Source organism: Pseudophryne corroboree, chromosome 1 (assembly GCF_028390025.1).
Source record: "Pseudophryne corroboree isolate aPseCor3 chromosome 1, aPseCor3.hap2, whole genome shotgun sequence".
Lineage (NCBI taxonomy): Eukaryota > Metazoa > Chordata > Amphibia > Anura > Myobatrachidae > Pseudophryne > Pseudophryne corroboree.
This window is the reverse complement of record NC_086444.1, coordinates 266,124,784-266,142,682: the sequence shown is the minus strand read 5'-3', so window position 1 is coordinate 266,142,682 and position 17,899 is coordinate 266,124,784. Positions and strand designations below refer to the sequence as shown.

Below are 17,899 nucleotides of genomic sequence, written 5' to 3'. Positions count from 1 at the left end.
ACGGGTAGTTTTTTCTCTCCAAACATAATACCCTTTTTAGTGGTACCTGTAGTTATATCAGAAATGTGTAACACCTCTTTCATTGCCTCAATCATGCAGTGAATGGCCTTAGTGGGCATCAGGTTAGACTCATCGTCGTCGACACTGGTGTCAGTATCAGTGTCGACATCTGGGTCTGCTTGTGGTAGCGGGCGTTTTAGAGCCCCTGACGACCCATGCGACGCCTGGGCAGGCACGAGCTGAGAAGTCGGCTGTCCCACATTTGGCATGTCGTCAATTTTCTTATGTAAGGAGTCTATACGTGCACTCATTACTTTCCATAAGCTCATCCACTCAGGTGTCTGCCCCGCAGGGGGTGACATCCCTTCTAAAGGCATCTGCTCCGCCTCCACATCATTATCCTCATCAAACATGTCGACACAGCCGTACCGACACACCGCACACACACAAGGAATGCTCCGAATGAGGACAGGACCCACAAAAGCCCTTTGGGGGGACAGAGTGAGAGTATGCCAGCACACACCAGAGCGCTATATAATGCAGGGACTAACTGAGTTATGTCCCCTATAGCTGCTTTTTCTATATATTATATACTGCGCCTAAATTTAGTGCCCCCCCTCTCTGTTTTTACCCTGTTCTGTAGTGTAGACTGCAGGGGAGGGCCAGGGAGCTTCCTTCCAGCGGATCTGTGAAGGAGAAATGGCGCCAGTGTGCTGTGAGAGATAGCTCCGCCCCTTTTCCGCGGACTATTCTCCCGCTTTTTTCCATATTCTGGCAGGGGTATTTTCCACATATATAGCCTCTGGGACTATATATTGTGGAATTTTTGCCAGCCAAGGTGTTATTATTGCTTCTCAGGGCACCCCCCCCCCCCAGCGCCCTGCACCCTCAGTGACCGGAGTATGAAGTGTGTATGAGGAGCAATGGCGCACAGCTGCAGTGCTGTGCGCTACCTTGGTGAAGACTGATGTCTTCTGCCGCCGTTTTTCCGGACCTCTTCTTGCTTCTAGCTCTGTAAGGGGGACGGCGGCGCGGCTCCGGGACCGAACACCAAGGACTGGGCCTGCGGTCGATCACTCTGGAGCTAATGGTGTCCAGTAGCCTAAGAAGCCCAATCCGGCTGCAAGCAGGCGAGTTCGCTTCTTCTCCCCTTAGTCCCTCGCTGCAGTGAGCCTGTTGCCAGCAGGTCTCACTGAAAATAAAAAACCTAAATCTATACTTTCTTTCTAAGGGCTCAGGAGAGCCCCTAGTGTGCATCCAACCTCGGCCGGGCACAAAATCTAACTGAGGCTTGGAGGAGGGTCATAGTGGGAGGAGCCAGTGCACACCAGGTAGTCATAAATCTTTCTAGAGTGCCCAGCCTCCTTCGGAGCCCGCTATCCCCCATGGTCCTTACGGAGTTCCCAGCATCCACTAGGACGTCAGAGAAATTATAAATTCACTTATGCTGCTTACTGCTTTTTCACATATTGCCAGATATCACCTGTGTATGCTATAAGAGGCGAAGCAGGAAGAGCACGATAAGTGTCGCTAAAGTACATCTACCCCTCAGTCTTCCACATCTGGCTGCTGAGCAACTTAACCCTCAAGATCATACAACAAAGCCACAAGGCAGACACACACAAAACTTTCATTAGCTCCATAGGGCAACAATGTGCAGCAGCTTCTACATCTGCTGTAAGTCAATATTAGTGTGTTGGTACCTTCCTGCTACAGAGCGAGTCTGCACATGCAGTGGTAGAATGTTCAAGAGGATTTTCTCCCTTCTCCAGGTTAAGGTGTGTACACAGAGTGAGATAAAGCTGTAAGATTTTGACTATACAGTTAAAATCTTATGAAAAGTTAGTGCATATCTCAAGGTGTTAGGTAGCTTGCTATACAGAGTCGATCCCGATGTGCGCTCCCGTGGGGTCGGTATCGTAAGGCTAGATAGACTGTGCAGGCAAGTCAATCTTGTCTATCTAGTGTACAATCTAGTACAAAGTATAGTCAGAATTGTCACTTAGTGATCGTACATAGACAAAATCTCAAGCACAGATAGTCAAAATCTGTGCAATCTGTGCTATGTGGGCTCTGGGGGAGTTCAAGGGAAATCGCATAGTCAACATCGGTGATAGCAAGGATCTCACCGTGTGTACACACATTTATCCTCTACTACACCCTCCCCTCCTTATGTACGCTCCCTTTATGAGTAAATATTTGTTACTTACATGTACAGTATGTTTCTAATTGGATGCTGCAATCACGTTTTTACCATATTATTATTATTATATACTTCAAATGACCGTGAGAGGTTCATTTTTCAATTACTATGTGTGCGCTATACAAATAACTGGTAATAAATAAAAGAAATAAATTACTGCACATACATTTTTACTGTCTAAATAATTTCTACTTAAAAGCACTTTGTATACAGTATAACACTGCAAATAATTTGGTGAATTCTCAACACATCTGAGAATATTTTAAATTCACTTGAAAACACTGACTACTAGACTGTAAGTCATTAGAGCACTGCATGCACTATACGAAGTGGATGGCGGGAAATCTGTACATGCAACACATACAGCCTTCAGGATAATTATGAATGTGATAATTGTTGATATTACATAAATGGTTTACAAATGTATACCTTTGTTTTATACAGTTCTAGCTCATTATCAGTTATTCTCCAAGGTTCCTCTTCTTTCATTTTGTCAGCTACATCCTGATCTTTTTCATCTTCACGCAATCTAAATGGTTCAATCATCTCCTCAAAAGCTGCCACGCTGAAAGTTGCGGGGAAACACAAACGGAAATACAAATTGGAAACAGACAGCAAAATATCTGCATTTGCTTTTTTCTAGAAGATAAGGCGCATAACTACAAATGAATCTGATGGTCACATTTATGTTACGGTACTTGAGAGAGTTGTTTTGTGCACTCATATATAATTAATGGGTGCAATTCAATTGTTCCAGGCGCTCATTAATTATCCCAGTTGTCACGCCCAAATAGGTGGGGTTTACCTTTTTATAGTGGCTATACCCATCTAACGTCCTATATAGGGTGCCCACACCACAGACATCACACATTTCATCTAGTCTCCTCAGGAAGCTTCGAACAGAAATGTGCGCCCCACAGCACCCTTGCCCAAACAGAGCAGCAATGCAGTTGCTCCATCAGGCACCATCTAGTGGCAGCTGCAGTGGAAAACAATTGAATCACACCCTTGGAGATTTAGGATTAAGGAGATGTCAAAAATTCACTGGTTTAATACAGTAATTTCTAAGATGCTTGTGGAAACAAAGCTCCATCATGTTCCCCACAATTAAATATAAACAGACAAAGAACTCTATTAGGCAGTCGGCAACCATGGGAATCGGATAGTTCCCATACAGATCTTCTTTGGAAAACCACAAATCCAAAAGGTGATGCTTATGAGATTACAGAAGCTGGAGAATCATATTTAGGGGGTGTGATCGACTGACGAGCGTGCCAAATCCCGGATTTGCCAGAAGTGATTTTGACAAAGCCACGTAAGAAAATAAACATGACAAGCAATCCGTGTACTTGGCAAGCTACCTACGCCTTTGCAAAAATACATAAAAGGTGTCACCTACAGCTTCTAGACTGTTTATATATAAACTTGTATATTGTAGGTCATAAAAAGCACGATATTAAATATTTAGTCGATAGCAGATAAACTGCATCGGACATGTGGCTTTATCTGCAATGTCCCCTGTAAAGAAGTCTGTATGTATTCCGGCAATCTGTAAAGCACTTAGTGTTATCTGTCCCAGCGGCCACTCCACATCTGAAACATATGTCTGATGACATCATTCTTCAATATAAATTGTACCATGCATTATCAGAGCCACAAAGCACAATCCTGTATCTTAAAATTGCTGTTTACTGCTAAAACATAAAAGCCATGCTATGGTTCCACCCCTGGCACACTGTTACCTGCTTAACTCACATTACATTACACTAGTACAATTACATTTTATACCACCAATGTGGAGGACCATGAGGAAATAACACACTTTCAAAACACTGGAATGGCTGAGGCTTCTGCCCAATCAGATGCTGAATTCATTAAACACCTAAAGGTTGGCACGATATAGGGGAGCTTATGGCCACATGCAACCAAGAAGCTAGCCAAAAATAAGACAATCCATTTAATATAGTGACGACAAATTCATTCCAAGGTGTATACTTACTAAAATATGGGTTTATAGAGGAATGCACTGATGCAAGGAAGGTTAACTCAGTACATTTTATCTTTGCAAAATTAAAAATAAATCATCAAGCAGAGGAAAAGAGGGCGATGACATTATAAATAAAGAAAAGAAGTACACAAGTGACCTATAACATAGTTAGATATATTAATGCAACAATAAAACAAACGAAAAGCACATCATACTTTTCTTTCTTTGGCTTTGTGTTGATATCACCAAGGACCATGATGTCAGAGAAGTCAATTCTAAACTTGCTAAGTAATGTCGCCATCCTGAAAAGACAACATCACAGCTGTAAGCATTACAAATGTGTCATATTTACCATATAACAATCTCGTAGAAAAATGCAGTAAGTAGTAGTAGGTTGCTCAGGGAGCTCCCTGGTGTAGAACGAGGGCTTTGTATAAATGACACAGCTGACATTGCGCAGTTCCACTTTGGACAGGTGCAAAGCTGATGCTAAAAATATTTTTTTAGCAGGGGAAAATTATTTGCCGTCCCCAACCCTTTCCCTTATTAGATAGCTCTGGTGAACCAGTTTATAGTTAGCAATAGCACAAACATTACAACCCACAACAGAGTTATTAAATAACAAATGGACTAGATCATAAAGCATTTCTTTTTTTTGCACCACTATTTTGTCTACTTGAACGTATCATAAGGTCATGGCTATTATTCCTTGAGCTCACATGAGGAGAAAAAAAAAACCGTTCTTTCTGAAATAATGAGTTATAAATAAATACATGGTCCTTTTATTCATCAATTTCATGGTACAAATTAATTTTGTATTCTCATGGTTATTACACAGCGTTTCAGTCATCTTACCCTTTCATCTGGAGATAAATGGATTTAAATGTGTTTTAAGCTGGTAGTGGGACACCACTTTGAACAGCAGCTTTTCCCACACTTCTCAAGTAAGAATTACAATTTAATAAATCATAATCACGAAATAATAACGGTGGCAAGGGACCCATTAGATTACATTAGTTTGTCTTTTATCTCAAGCTGCTGTGCAGTTTATATCTGATCTGGAAGTCAGATGTCATCTCCCAGTCATACTGACAGTAAGTCATTTATCTCATCGTCCCTCTGTATGTGTGACTTGACTATACAAAACATCCCACGACAATTATAATTTTGACTTGCGCACATAATAAAGCAGCTGCTGATTGGGATGGAGAAAGGAGACAACTTATTTATTAAGGAATGCATATTTACAAAGAAACACAAACCAAAATGTATTTGCGCCAGCATTGTGACAGGAAGCTTCTTATATATAAACATGAACTTCTAAGAAGAAAAATACATACGCCCTGCGGTCATGGTCTATCCTGTTAATTTTTCCACCAATAAAAACTCTGATCTTGCAGTCTTTCCATTTCTTTTTTGTTGTCAGCAAGTATGGGATTAACAGTGTCAGACCTGAGTGAAACGATACGGCACATGTTAATAACAGTAATGATGACCTTGAAGCAAGCGACAGAACACATGCAAATATGATCTCTTCATATAAAAATAATAATAATGGCGTGCTGCAGTCAATAACCCCCCTCCCCACCAAAAACAGAGGTCTGACATGATACGCCTCTATCCACAGCATAGTACTTCCCAGCACTGACCAAAACAGACTCCTATAATCAATATGAAGCAAAGGGCTTGATTGCCTATGCCATGAAGCACAGAAAGATTTCAGTTTCAATCGATCGGTAAACGCTGCTGAATTTTTCCTCGGGGAGTAACAATGTGAAAAAGGTCAAAACTGCAGCAACTGAAACTGTATATGAATCTATCAGACACTGAACAACGTCAGATCGCTTACTCAGCCGGATGGTCTCTGAGCTTCTGTTCTCAGGCCAAATGCTACAAGTACTCTGTGTATTATTGCTGGGAGTGTGGGCCAAGCCCCCAGCCGCTTGTGCACTGTTTACCATGGCAGAAGTGTCTAAAATAGTTGCATACACGACATTATGGGTCCCTGATAGAGCGCCATCAGCCCTAGGTGCAACCGCCATACCACCACCAAAGCAGGGGTATTCAACAAACGGCCCTCCAGCTGCTGTGGAACTACACATCCCAGCATACTCTGCCACAGTTTTAGCATGCCTTAATAACAAAGCTGTGGCTGGGCATGCTGGGATGTGTAGTTCCACATCAGCTGGAGGGCCACAAGTTGAATACCACTGCACTATAGCTTGTATCTAGAGAACTCGAGTTAAGCAAATATACCATGATGGCAGAAACAATACCCTGAAAACACCCTTGGTTTGATCATTTTTTCATTATTATTTATTACGGTAATGGTTTACCAAAGACTGTTTAAAAAATGTATGTGGTTATACGAAGTCCTCCATGTTGTGTGTAAATTCAATGTCAAAGTACCCCCTAATCCGGGCATCTACCTCAGACCTCACTGTATGTACACAACACTCATAAGCAATCTGCACAATGGTCACGCAGAAATCCTGTTACAATAATGCAATCATCTGGGGGCCTGCCTCTGTAACCATCCCTTTCTACTGGATAATTTGTTGGAGAATCTAGATGGTTGTAAACCTGCCAGGTCACTACAGGTCAGGGCCTTGGCCTGCATTGTTAAGAATGCACTTAGAACCAGAGCTTGAACTGAATTATACTTTGATCTACTCTAGAATCAAAAATGAAACAATTTTAACAAACACTGCAGCTCAGGATCATTATGTGGCCTCTCCTCACTTCTGCCATGAGAACACCAGGAGTAGGCCTACCAGCCCTCTGGCTGAGAACATCAGGACTGCCCCCTGGCCTACCCCTCAAGGTGAGCAGGGAGCTGCGTAGGGAGAACACCAGGACCAGGCTCAGAAGGGTCATCTACATTAGTGTGCTCCCCACATTCTCATACCCGCCCGTACTGCTCCCATAAGACCAGGACATTTATATCATTTTTTCAAAATATTATGTTATCCCGATTTCCCCCCTTCCGTTGGTTAACTGCAAATGTGGTCTTACCATGTGCTTTTTTTTTTCTTTTCTTCTTCTTCTTACAGCGTACTTCCACCCCACTGTGTGCTATTCCTGTAATGTGTACCTCCACTGATGCACACCCTGCCAGCAGCAACCTACGCAGTGCACCCTAGATAGTTGCCTCGGATGGTTCCTCTGCGGGCAGGGTGTACTTCACGTGGATCTTTCTGGACAGGGTGTAGCATACTACTACTACTACACAAGTGTCAGTTTTCCCATATCTGTATTGGGCCCTTGTATGGCTCACCTCCCACAGTGTAACCTTCTAAGTGCGCCCAAAATGGCTGCCTCATCTGGTATGCTTGTGGATGGAATGAAAAATATATGTTCCTGTAAGTTTTGTTGGGACTCTTCTCTGAGGGTTAGGACGCTACAATCACCCCATTTTGCCTCATCTCTTCTAGGTGTAACCTATTCCACCCTGGGTAATCATACACAGTGCGCCCAGGATGGCTGCCTCACCTGGTACCTGTGAGGGTGAAATACACAACCCATGGAAGTTATTACCCAAAACGCCTACACCAATCCTGCATTGTGGTTACTGTGTACTACACAGTAGATTATCCCGCACCACTGTGTACTCTAGGTTTTCTTTTTTAAGTCTGTGTGGCTTGTCTATTGCTGTATTACTTAAATCTTCTATATTATGTGCATTGTTTTTTTTATGTCTGTAATGCGCCTTGAGTACTGTTGGAAGAGCACTAATAAATAAAATTATAATTACTAGACCTATGCTATATCTCGGGAAGCATTCAATATCCCGGCGCTCCGCATACCGGCACTGGGATCCCGAGAACTATTCTCACTCTTGAGGTGTCCACGACACCCCTGGTGAGAGAATAAATAGCATGCCCACAGCGTGGCGAGCGCAGCGATCCCGTAAGGGGCTCTTTTGCACTTGCCCCACTGCCGGCATTCCGGCGCCGGGATCCCGACGGCCGGCATATCGTAGTAGACACTGATATCTCATCTCAGAAGCTGACCACTAGGGTCCCCAGTAACCGCCTCCATGCTAAATTTAATATAGCATATCATAATGTGCTATCACAGCATCACACATAATAATCAGTTACAGAAGCAGGACATACAGTAGCAGGGAAGCTGGAAGATGAAAATTATGTCACATGATGCACTCATACAGCCAGGACACAAGTGTTGTTCTATACAGTTGTAGTGGTCTGCTCACGTCTGTAATTAGACGTAATTCTATAAAGTATGGCCCCTCGAGATATGAAGTTTTTCCGTTAGGGAAGGGATATTATGGGTGACACACAAAATAAATATAAAAAACCACCACCACTAATAATAATAATAATAATAATAATAATAATAATAAAAGGAAAACCCCCGTAAGACCAAAGAAACATGCCGTTAAACACTCTTTGTAGAATAATTTGCCCAACTAAACCCTAAAACATATACATAAAACATATCCATCAAATGGCCAAAAAAAGCATACGTTATTGCTTAATCTGCTTCTCTTGCAGGATGACTAGTATTCCTACCTCCGTCATCAAACAGCCACCACACATCCACTGTGCTTTTGCCTTGCTTTCTCTGGAACTGTAAGCTGGCGTCCAGAAGTCTCTGCTCGGCAGAATTCAGTGTTATTCCTTGACCTTTAGATTCTGCAAACCAGGGAAGGGGGGTGATGTAAGGGCAACAATCAGTGTTATTATTAAGTATTTATTTACCACATATGGAGCAAATAGAAAGGAGAAGGAATGTTAGTAGTTTGTGTTTTCCTACCAGCAACTCTAGTTTGTCTCTCTATCCGTTCTATCTGACCTCTCTGTGCTACTCGCTAGCAAGAGGCTTGTCACAGATCTAACATTACGCTGTCTACCATAGATTGTCAGTCACTTAGTGGAGACTAGCAATGCTGGAACACACAACTGTACCATGACCACCAGCCATTGTTTTACCAATATGTTAGCACTGGCATAAAGAGGGAATACATATTATTCTTCAAAATCCCACTCCCACCACAGAATTATCAGGACAATGGAGGAGCCTTGATCAGGAAACCCCACAGTTCAGGACACAATGGCCCCCTCCAACAATGCACATGATGTTATTGCAGCTGACAGACTGCCGTACAGCACAGGCAGATCACTTTCATCTGCTGGACTGAGAGATGCACCAGGTGCAGCATTGCAGGATCCTGCATCTCCTTAACTGTGGGGCAAGTAATAATAATAAAAAAAAATAAAAAAAAAAAATACAACGAAGGTTTTACTTTAAAAAAATAGTTGGAAAGCTATAGGGTGGGTCAAACTCTGCTGGACTGAAACCACACTGAACAAATTGAAGAAAAGCAAATATAAACAGGAAAATGGAGAATAGAATTTGGTGCACTCAGTATTATCCACATAGACTGGTATATAATGTTTTCCTGGACAATGTCAGCAATATTAGTTCCTAAGCATATCCATGATACATATACATAACAATTAAAATGTAAAAGGTAATACTTTTTAGACAACCTATATGGAAAGAATTTGTATTCCAGTCTCAACATGTTATGCAGGTGAAGCATATAATATATATATCAACTTCAGGGTGTCTGCAGTGTAAGTAACAAACCACACAGATCATGGGAATAGCTGAAGATAGTATCTTGAACAGGAGGATAAACAGTCTTAAGTGCTTCAGTTATTATTACTGACAATAGATGTAAAGGTTTGCTCATACCCGTATCATGTCATTACATCTCATTTTTACATCTGCTCAGAACTTGCTAACCCTCTACAGAGACATGTGCGTCATGGCTAGTAAACTAAAGCAAACACATAGTAAAGACAACAGAAACTTACAACAACCACAGGAAGGTGACAGAATGAAAGACAAAAAAGGGATGGAACTAAAATAAAAATGATAATGCCTGCCTTTTTTCAACAGGGGTTGTGTAGGAGTCTTTCCATCGTCTTCCTCATCTGGATTTTATTTAGAAAGAAAATTGGAAATAACTGATGTTAATTGTGTTAATAGTCAATGAAACAGGTGATAAAAAAAAAAAAGACAAATGAATAATAATGTGGGGGGAAAAACGCATTCACAAATAATATATTACAATGAAAACATAATGGAAAATAAAGGATTTAAACCACAGCCTTTTTTCAAAAGGCTACCAAAATACGCCAGGAATGTGGAGACACGCAGTAAGGGATAATACCTGGCAAACATACTGGATGTACCTGGCTGATTCAACCACCATATAACTACATTTCTTCTGGATGCATTACATCCAAAAAGTTATATTTGGACCCCAAATTGTAACTTTTTTATTCTACAAACCGGAGGCAAGTGCAGCGATGGTTGCAGGTGCCCAGTTCACAGAACACAAGATTTGCTATTTCAAACAGGAAGACCTTGCACTTTACTGCACAAGTGCTTGTGCGTAACCCTTTTTGCTGGCCAGTGTAGTATGAAGGCTTTTCCAAATCAGGACATATGTATAAAGCCTGATTTAGAGTTAAATGTAAAATGCACCCATACGCTTACATTTATGTGGCTATATTTAAAAAAAAAATATGTCCGGTAATTGCAGTCAACAATATCAACTCCGAAACTTGCGCCAAGCCCATGGGATGCACAAATATATGCCTACTAAGACATTGTGTGTGGTTCTCAGTGTTACCCAAACTCAGTGCTCAAAGCAACAAAACAGTGATGGTTTTCAGGTTATCCATGCTTAAGCACAGGTGATTTAATTAGTGCCTCAGTCAGTTTGATGTAACCATCTGTGCTCAAGCATGGATATCCATATAAAACATGGACTGTTAAGATGTCTTGAGAACCTAGTTTGGAAAATCCTGGTGTATCTTAAATATGTGCATCTCTTTACACATCAACTTTTTTGCTCAGTCTCTGTAAGTGGAGTCAAGTACACAATACTCTTGCATGGCAACTAGTAATACAAAATGGGCTTACAGCCAACTCTAAATCAGGCCCATAGTGTTTGCTGTAGACTTCAATTCTTCACCGACTCGCAAGTGTAAAACTATGCAAATGTCAGCTTGGGCATTCCTCTAGTCTACTTCTGTGTAATGGACTGAGCAAACCCTGTAACGCCCACTTTGCATATCTGAGCAATGCTCAACTGCGCTGGTGGATTCTGAGGACTCCACCATCAGTCGCAACATATACTCCTTGGGCAGCGCCTGCCTGGCGCTTGCAATGCTTTTAAAATATGCTCCCTTGTAACTCTCTCAAAATATGGCCACACTGTTGCTGCGGTCCTCCTCTTTCTGCGATCACTTTAAGTCACCTCACAGTCTCCACCCTGAAACGCCCTTGGATCAAAGAATCTGTCTCAAGTCATAGTGGTGTCGCACACAAATGCGAACTGCTGTGTGTTCCGTCACACACATCGGTTCGCAGGTACGTAGTGTTTCCTAGACATTTCACGTGGCAAATAATCGCTCAACTGCACAAACATTGGCACTGCGTACATATCACTTGCCTGTAATAATAAACCACATGAGTACAAACACTGCATTCACATTTACTAATTCTATGTGACTCTTTATAACACCACAGTCACTAGAATGGCAGCCGAAACAGAGTTTTATCTTGGCATAAGAAGAGTATATAACGCACGTGTGCAATTATACAAGTGTAAGTTAAAGATTAAATTCCCAATTTCAAAACTCTGCTCTTGGTGCCTGCAATCAATTATATTTTGTAAAAAGAAGACAAAAGTATATAATATCTGATATATAATGGTATTAATGCAGTTTCCTGGTTTTACATTCATGAAATACATTTCATCTATATTTTATGACGCTTGGCCTTGAAGTATGATTTTTAGGAAATGTTTGTGGAGAAAAATCTTGTCAGAAATGGGCATTTATGAAGACTGTTAAATAAGACTGATAATTAAGATCGTTCGCAGGAAGTGACAGAATGTAGGAGACACATAAATGTAAACTCATCTTGTTGTTTTAAAGAAGGAAGAATGGCGAAAACTCAGAGGAGCCTATAGCACATTTTTAGAGACTCAATGGGGGAGATTCAAATGTTTGAAAAGTCAGTTGGGAGTCTGTTTTTTCCTATCTAATAGACAGGAAAAAACAGACACCCAACCGACTTTTCAAACATTTGAATTCCACCCAATGGGTGGTATTCAAATGACATATCACGCCCAATCTTCTTCTTTCTAAAGTGATCCCTGTTATCGTGCATATCGCACCCATCGTAATCAGGTTTAGCTGCGTAAAGGGTTGGGAGCCCTTCCTGCGTAAAGGGTTGGGAGCCCTCCCTGCGTAAAGGGTTGGGAGCCCTCCCTGCGTAAAGGGTTGGGAGCCCTCCCTGCGTAAAGGGTTGGGAGCCCTCCCTGCGTAAAGGGTTGGGAGCCCTCCCTGCGTAAAGGGTTGGGAGCCCTCCCTGCCCCGAGGGTAGCGAGCTGAAATGATTATACCACACCCATCAGCAGAAACAAAACGGGTGTGGAAGGAGGGTGAAAAGAATTGAATACCACCCTATAACTACGAACTAAAGAAGAACCCTGATGTGATCACTTTCATTGTTGGACAGTGTTCAGTCTATTATAAAATGGCATTTCATATTCATTTTTTTTGGCTCATCATCTTCAACTAATAATCTATTTTGGATTGATTATGACGATTTTCTGTAACCATGTAGAAAAGAGACCATTTGCAGATACCTTTTCTCGTCATGGAACTTGTCTCATCACTGGAGTAAGGTTTAGAAGACTCTGCCTCAGCCTTCTTACTGTAGTCTACATATACCACCACATCTTTGGTGCCTGGAGACTTCTCCTGTGAAGACAGCAATTCCTCTAAAACAGGAAAGAAAAACAATATTCACTTTTCTGGACATGTTGTAATATGTGCTATTATAAAGACAACAGTAATAACTAATTATTCACTCGCCAGCTGAATATATGTTGCTTTTGGATCCCATATATGTATATGATGAAGAATAAGTAAACACAACAGTTTTCAAATGACTTCCACATACCTAAGGGCCTGATTTAGAGATGGACGCTATGCCGATGTTTGCACAGTTGTCCAATGTGTTTTGTACTGCACATGCACCGGGGGATAAAGTGTGAATTTGGACACAGAGAACTGGTATTTCAGTGGTCGTTCCTGGGTGGTAACAGAGGGGTGGCTAGCCAACCACACAGGCGTGTCATGGTCAGCGAGTGCATCCAAAGACGCAGTTGCACTGGCGGCCATGTTCTGACAGACATTCTGAGCTCTAATGTCAGATAATGCGCCTTTTTACGCAATTGCTGTGTGATTTCCATTGGCTGCGGCATTAGCAGAATTGCACTGCGTTAAAAGACGCAGTCACGCCAGGATTAACGCCCATCGCTGTACCTGAGTGCTTCCAATGGTGCCAGTGAAGCTTATCTATAGGACACTTACACTTAATTATAAAGCACTTGAAAATATGTAATGGCTAAATTTACCTTCAGAGAGGTGACTGGCTTAAACATGTAACATACTGTATAAAAATGTGTGCATGCAATGCCATACATTACACATCATATTATTTAAGTGAGTCCTTATATCAGAAGCAGAGGGGATTACCACTGTTATAAAATCAGATATCCTTGAATAGAACCCTACAGATTTTGTTATTTTTGAATACACTTCAATGTACGTAACAATTACACATGGATATCACAAGTGTACAATTAGAACAGTATAGGCTACTAATCTGGAATACAAATCTGGGTCATGGGGTTCTGAAGTCACTCTGACCTCCATAGACTTGTGCAAATATCGACTGGATGTTATTGATCCTTTCATTTCCACTCAGGCAAGCTAAAGAGAACTGTAGCAATTAAGACTTCAATTACAAAGTGCTTCCAGAACAAAAAAAGGGAAACCACAGAATGTATTGTCTGGGGAGCAAAATTATGTTTTGAAAATGAAATAATAATAAATGTATATATAAATGTATCCCTTGCATTAAATCAAAAGGATATTATAAGTGAAGGAGTTAATTGACCATATAAATACAAAACATTCAATTTATACAGAGGTGACTTGGCAAGTCATTAGCCTATATCACAGGTTCTCAAACTCTGTCCTCAGGACCCAAAATAGTTCATGTTTTCCAGGTTTTCCCACAGAATCACAAGTGGAATAAGTACAGTAGCTCCACCTGCGGATCTTTGAAAATGTGTCAGTGAGTTACAATAAGTACACTTGCGTACCTGCTAGGAGACCTGGAAATTGTGAACGGCGTGTGGTCGTGAGGACAGAGTTTCAGAACCACTGGCCTATATAAATCATATTCAGGGAACAGATGAGACTGTGTAGTATGTAGATGCAAGTGCATGGGAACGCAGGAACATTTACAACTTCCTTTTTCTCAGTATGCAATAGCAAATGGTTTCCTGCCTTTTTTATAGGAGAGTGATGGCGCTGTACTGCCAACAGGCACACTCCAGAGTTTAGACAGACATTAACCATCAGGAAATTTGTTTTGTCTGGTCCATAAATTAGGCATGATTAATAAGAAATGTACCTAAACTTTCCCATGGAATGCATTCCACAGCTTCATACTGTAAGAGTTCCATCCCTGAATAAATAAATACCCTGGGAGCTGCCATTTACTGTGCCACTCCATAAGAGTATTACTTTAAAACACGTGTCAGATTGACATTTAAAAAAGCCTAACCCCAACAATACTAGATGGAGTAATTAAGCAACATAAAAGCCTAACCCTAAAAATACTATATGGAGTAATTAAGCAACATAAAAGCCTAACCCCAACAATACTATATGGAGTAATTAAGCAACATAAAAGCCTAACCCCAACAATACTAGATGGAGTAATTAAGCAACATAAAAGCCTAACCCCCCAACAATACTAGATGGAGTAATTAAGCAACATAAAAGCCTAACCCCAACAATACTATATGGAGTAATTAAGCAACATAAAAGCCTAACCCCAACAATACTAGATGGAGTAATTAAGCAACATAAAAGCCTAACCCCAACAATATTAGATGGAGTAATTAAGCAACATAAAAGCCTAACCCCAACAATACTAGATGGAGTAATTAAGCAACATAAAAGCCAAACCCCAACAATACTAGATGGAGTAATTAAGCAACATAAAAGCCTAACCCCAACAATACTAGATGGAGTAATTAAGCAACATAAAAGCCTAACCCCAACAATATTAGATGGAGTAATTAAGCAACATAAAAGCCTAACCCCAACAATACTAGATGGAGTAATTAAGCAACATAAAAGCCTAACCCCAACAATATTTATTTATTAACAGTTTCTTATATAGCCCACAAATTCCGTTTCGCTTTACAACTGGACACAATTAGAGGACAAAACTGGGTAAAAACAAACAGTCATAGAGGTAGGAAGGCACTGCTCGCAAGCTTACAATCTATGGGGAAAATAGGCATTGATACACAAGAATAGGTGCTATCTATTGCATAGTTGTCCACCAGATTGCAAAGGTTCTTGGTGAGCTGCATGATATCACAGCAGTAATGAACCAGGGTCAGGAGGAAGGGAGAGTGAAGAATTAAATATGTGGGGAATATGTGTGGCCTGTACTGTGGGGATTTAATTGGCTAGGAAAGCTATGAAGGTAATGTGAGCGGTTCTGGAATCGACAATACTAGATGGGAGTAATTAAGCGTCCAAAAAGCCTAACCCCAACGATACTAAACGGAGTAATTTAGCGACTATACCAAATTACTTATTTTACTACTACAACATGATTGGAAAAATTCTGCACTTTTAATAACAATGAAATGAATTTAAGCTAACAATAGATAGATCACCCCTACAGGAGAGACAGCTGAAGCCACATCTTTATGATATAACACAAAGCTGGATATTATGAGGGTCAATAAGGTTACATTTTCCAAGCGCGGGATGTGAGAAAACTCCCAACTCCTTACAGACACCATGTCCCTGTATATGAATCAACCAACCTGCACAATTTATAATAATTTGGTGACGTGCTGACTCAATCTAATATGCACTGGCTACACACTGCTACAAGACAGAGAATCACCACAGCAAATTCTGCTTTCTCTTAATGAATAAAGCAGCAGCATGCTGGACATATACTTAAGTGTATATCCTTATTTCTGGTAAATGATGTAGAGTAGCTCGGTAAAACGGGTCTGGGTAGAATACAAATAAGGCAGTGTGAAAACATAGCCAACAAACTGGAGTCAGGTACTTTTTGGGCCTTAAGGTTTAGCAATGCATTTTTAATCCTAAAGACAATATATAGCTATAAACACCCTAAGGAATAGCATGCTTTCCATGGTAGATACCAAATAAAAAATACAAATATACACACTACTAAGCACTGATCCTGTTTGGCAATGAATTCATTATACTGTCCAGACAGACTGCAGCTCCCACCAGAAGGATTAGTGAAACCTTCAGGTAAATATAGAAGAAAAAGTATATATGGTAAATGTTGTCTCTCCAGAAGTATTTATTAAGCAAGAATTACTTAAGAACAGTAATAACCCAACTAAAAATAAGAATTTACTTACCGATAATTCTATTTCTCGGAGTCCGTAGTGGATGCTGGGGTTCCTGAAAGGACCATGGGGAATAGCGGCTCCGCAGGAGACAGGGCACAAAAAGTAAAGCTTTAGGATCAGGTGGTGTGCACTGGCTCCTCCCCCTATGACCCTCCTCCAAGCCTCAGTTAGGATACTGTGCCCGGACGAGCGTACACAATAAGGAAGGATTTATGAATCCCGGGAAGACTCATACCAGCCACACCAATCACACTGTACAACCTGTGATCTGAACCCAGTTAACAGTATGATAACAGCGGAGCCTCTGAAAAGATGGCTCACAACAAATAATAACCCGATTTTTGTAACTATGTACAAGTAATGCAGATAATCCGCACTTGGGATGGGCGCCCAGTATCCACTACGGACTCCGAGAAATAGAATTATCGGTAAGTAAATTCTTATTTTCTCTATCGTCCTAGTGGATGCTGGGGTTCCTGAAAGGACCATGGGGATTATACCAAAGCTCCCAAACGGGCGGGAGAGTGCGGATGACTCTGCAGCACCGAATGAGAGAACTCCAGGTCCTCCTTAGCCAGGGTATCAAATTTGTAGGATTTTACAAACGTGTTTGCCCCTGACTAAATAGCCGCTCGGCAAAGTTGTAAAGCCGAGACTCCTCGGGCAGCCGCCCAAGATGAGCCCACCTTCCTTGTGGAATGGGCATTTACATATTTTGGCTGTGGCAGGCCTGCCACAGAATGTGCAAGCTGAATTGTATTACACATCCAACTAGCAAAAGTCTGCTTAGAAGCAAGAGCACCCAGTTTGTTGGGTGCATACAGGATAACAGCAAGTCAGTTTTCCTGACTCCAGCCGTCCTGGAACCTATATTTTCAGGGCCCTGACCACATCTAGCAACTTGGAGTCCTCCAAGTCCCTAGTAGGCGCAAGACACCACAATAAGCTGGTTCAGGTGAAACACTGACACCACCTTAGGGAGAGAACTGGGGACGAGTCCGCAGCTCTGCCCTGTCCGAATAGACAAACAGATATGGGCTTTTTTGAGAAAAAAACCACCAATTTGACACTCGCCTGGTCCAGGCCAGGTCCAAGAGCATGTTCACTTTTCATGTGAGATGCTTCAAATCCACAGATTTGACTGGTTTTAAACCAATGTGTT

At 41.4% G+C, this 17,899-nt stretch overlaps 1 protein-coding gene across 2 annotated transcripts in view; it reads right to left on the bottom strand.

Annotated features, from left to right (window-relative positions):
• The window catches only part of SLC12A2 (solute carrier family 12 member 2), a 228,283-nt gene that overhangs the window by 32,000 nt on the left and 178,384 nt on the right, over positions 1-17,899 (bottom strand). For both annotated transcript variants that reach the window (XM_063964250.1, XM_063964251.1), the window contains exons 21-26: positions 12,889-13,023; positions 10,109-10,156; positions 8,726-8,848; positions 5,531-5,642; positions 4,406-4,492; positions 2,633-2,768 (exon numbers count right to left, since the gene is read on the bottom strand). In XM_063964250.1, coding sequence (XP_063820320.1) covers positions 2,633-2,768; positions 4,406-4,492; positions 5,531-5,642; positions 8,726-8,848; positions 10,109-10,156; positions 12,889-13,023 — 641 coding nt within the window. The remainder of the gene's footprint in view (positions 1-2,632; positions 2,769-4,405; positions 4,493-5,530; positions 5,643-8,725; positions 8,849-10,108; positions 10,157-12,888; positions 13,024-17,899) is intronic.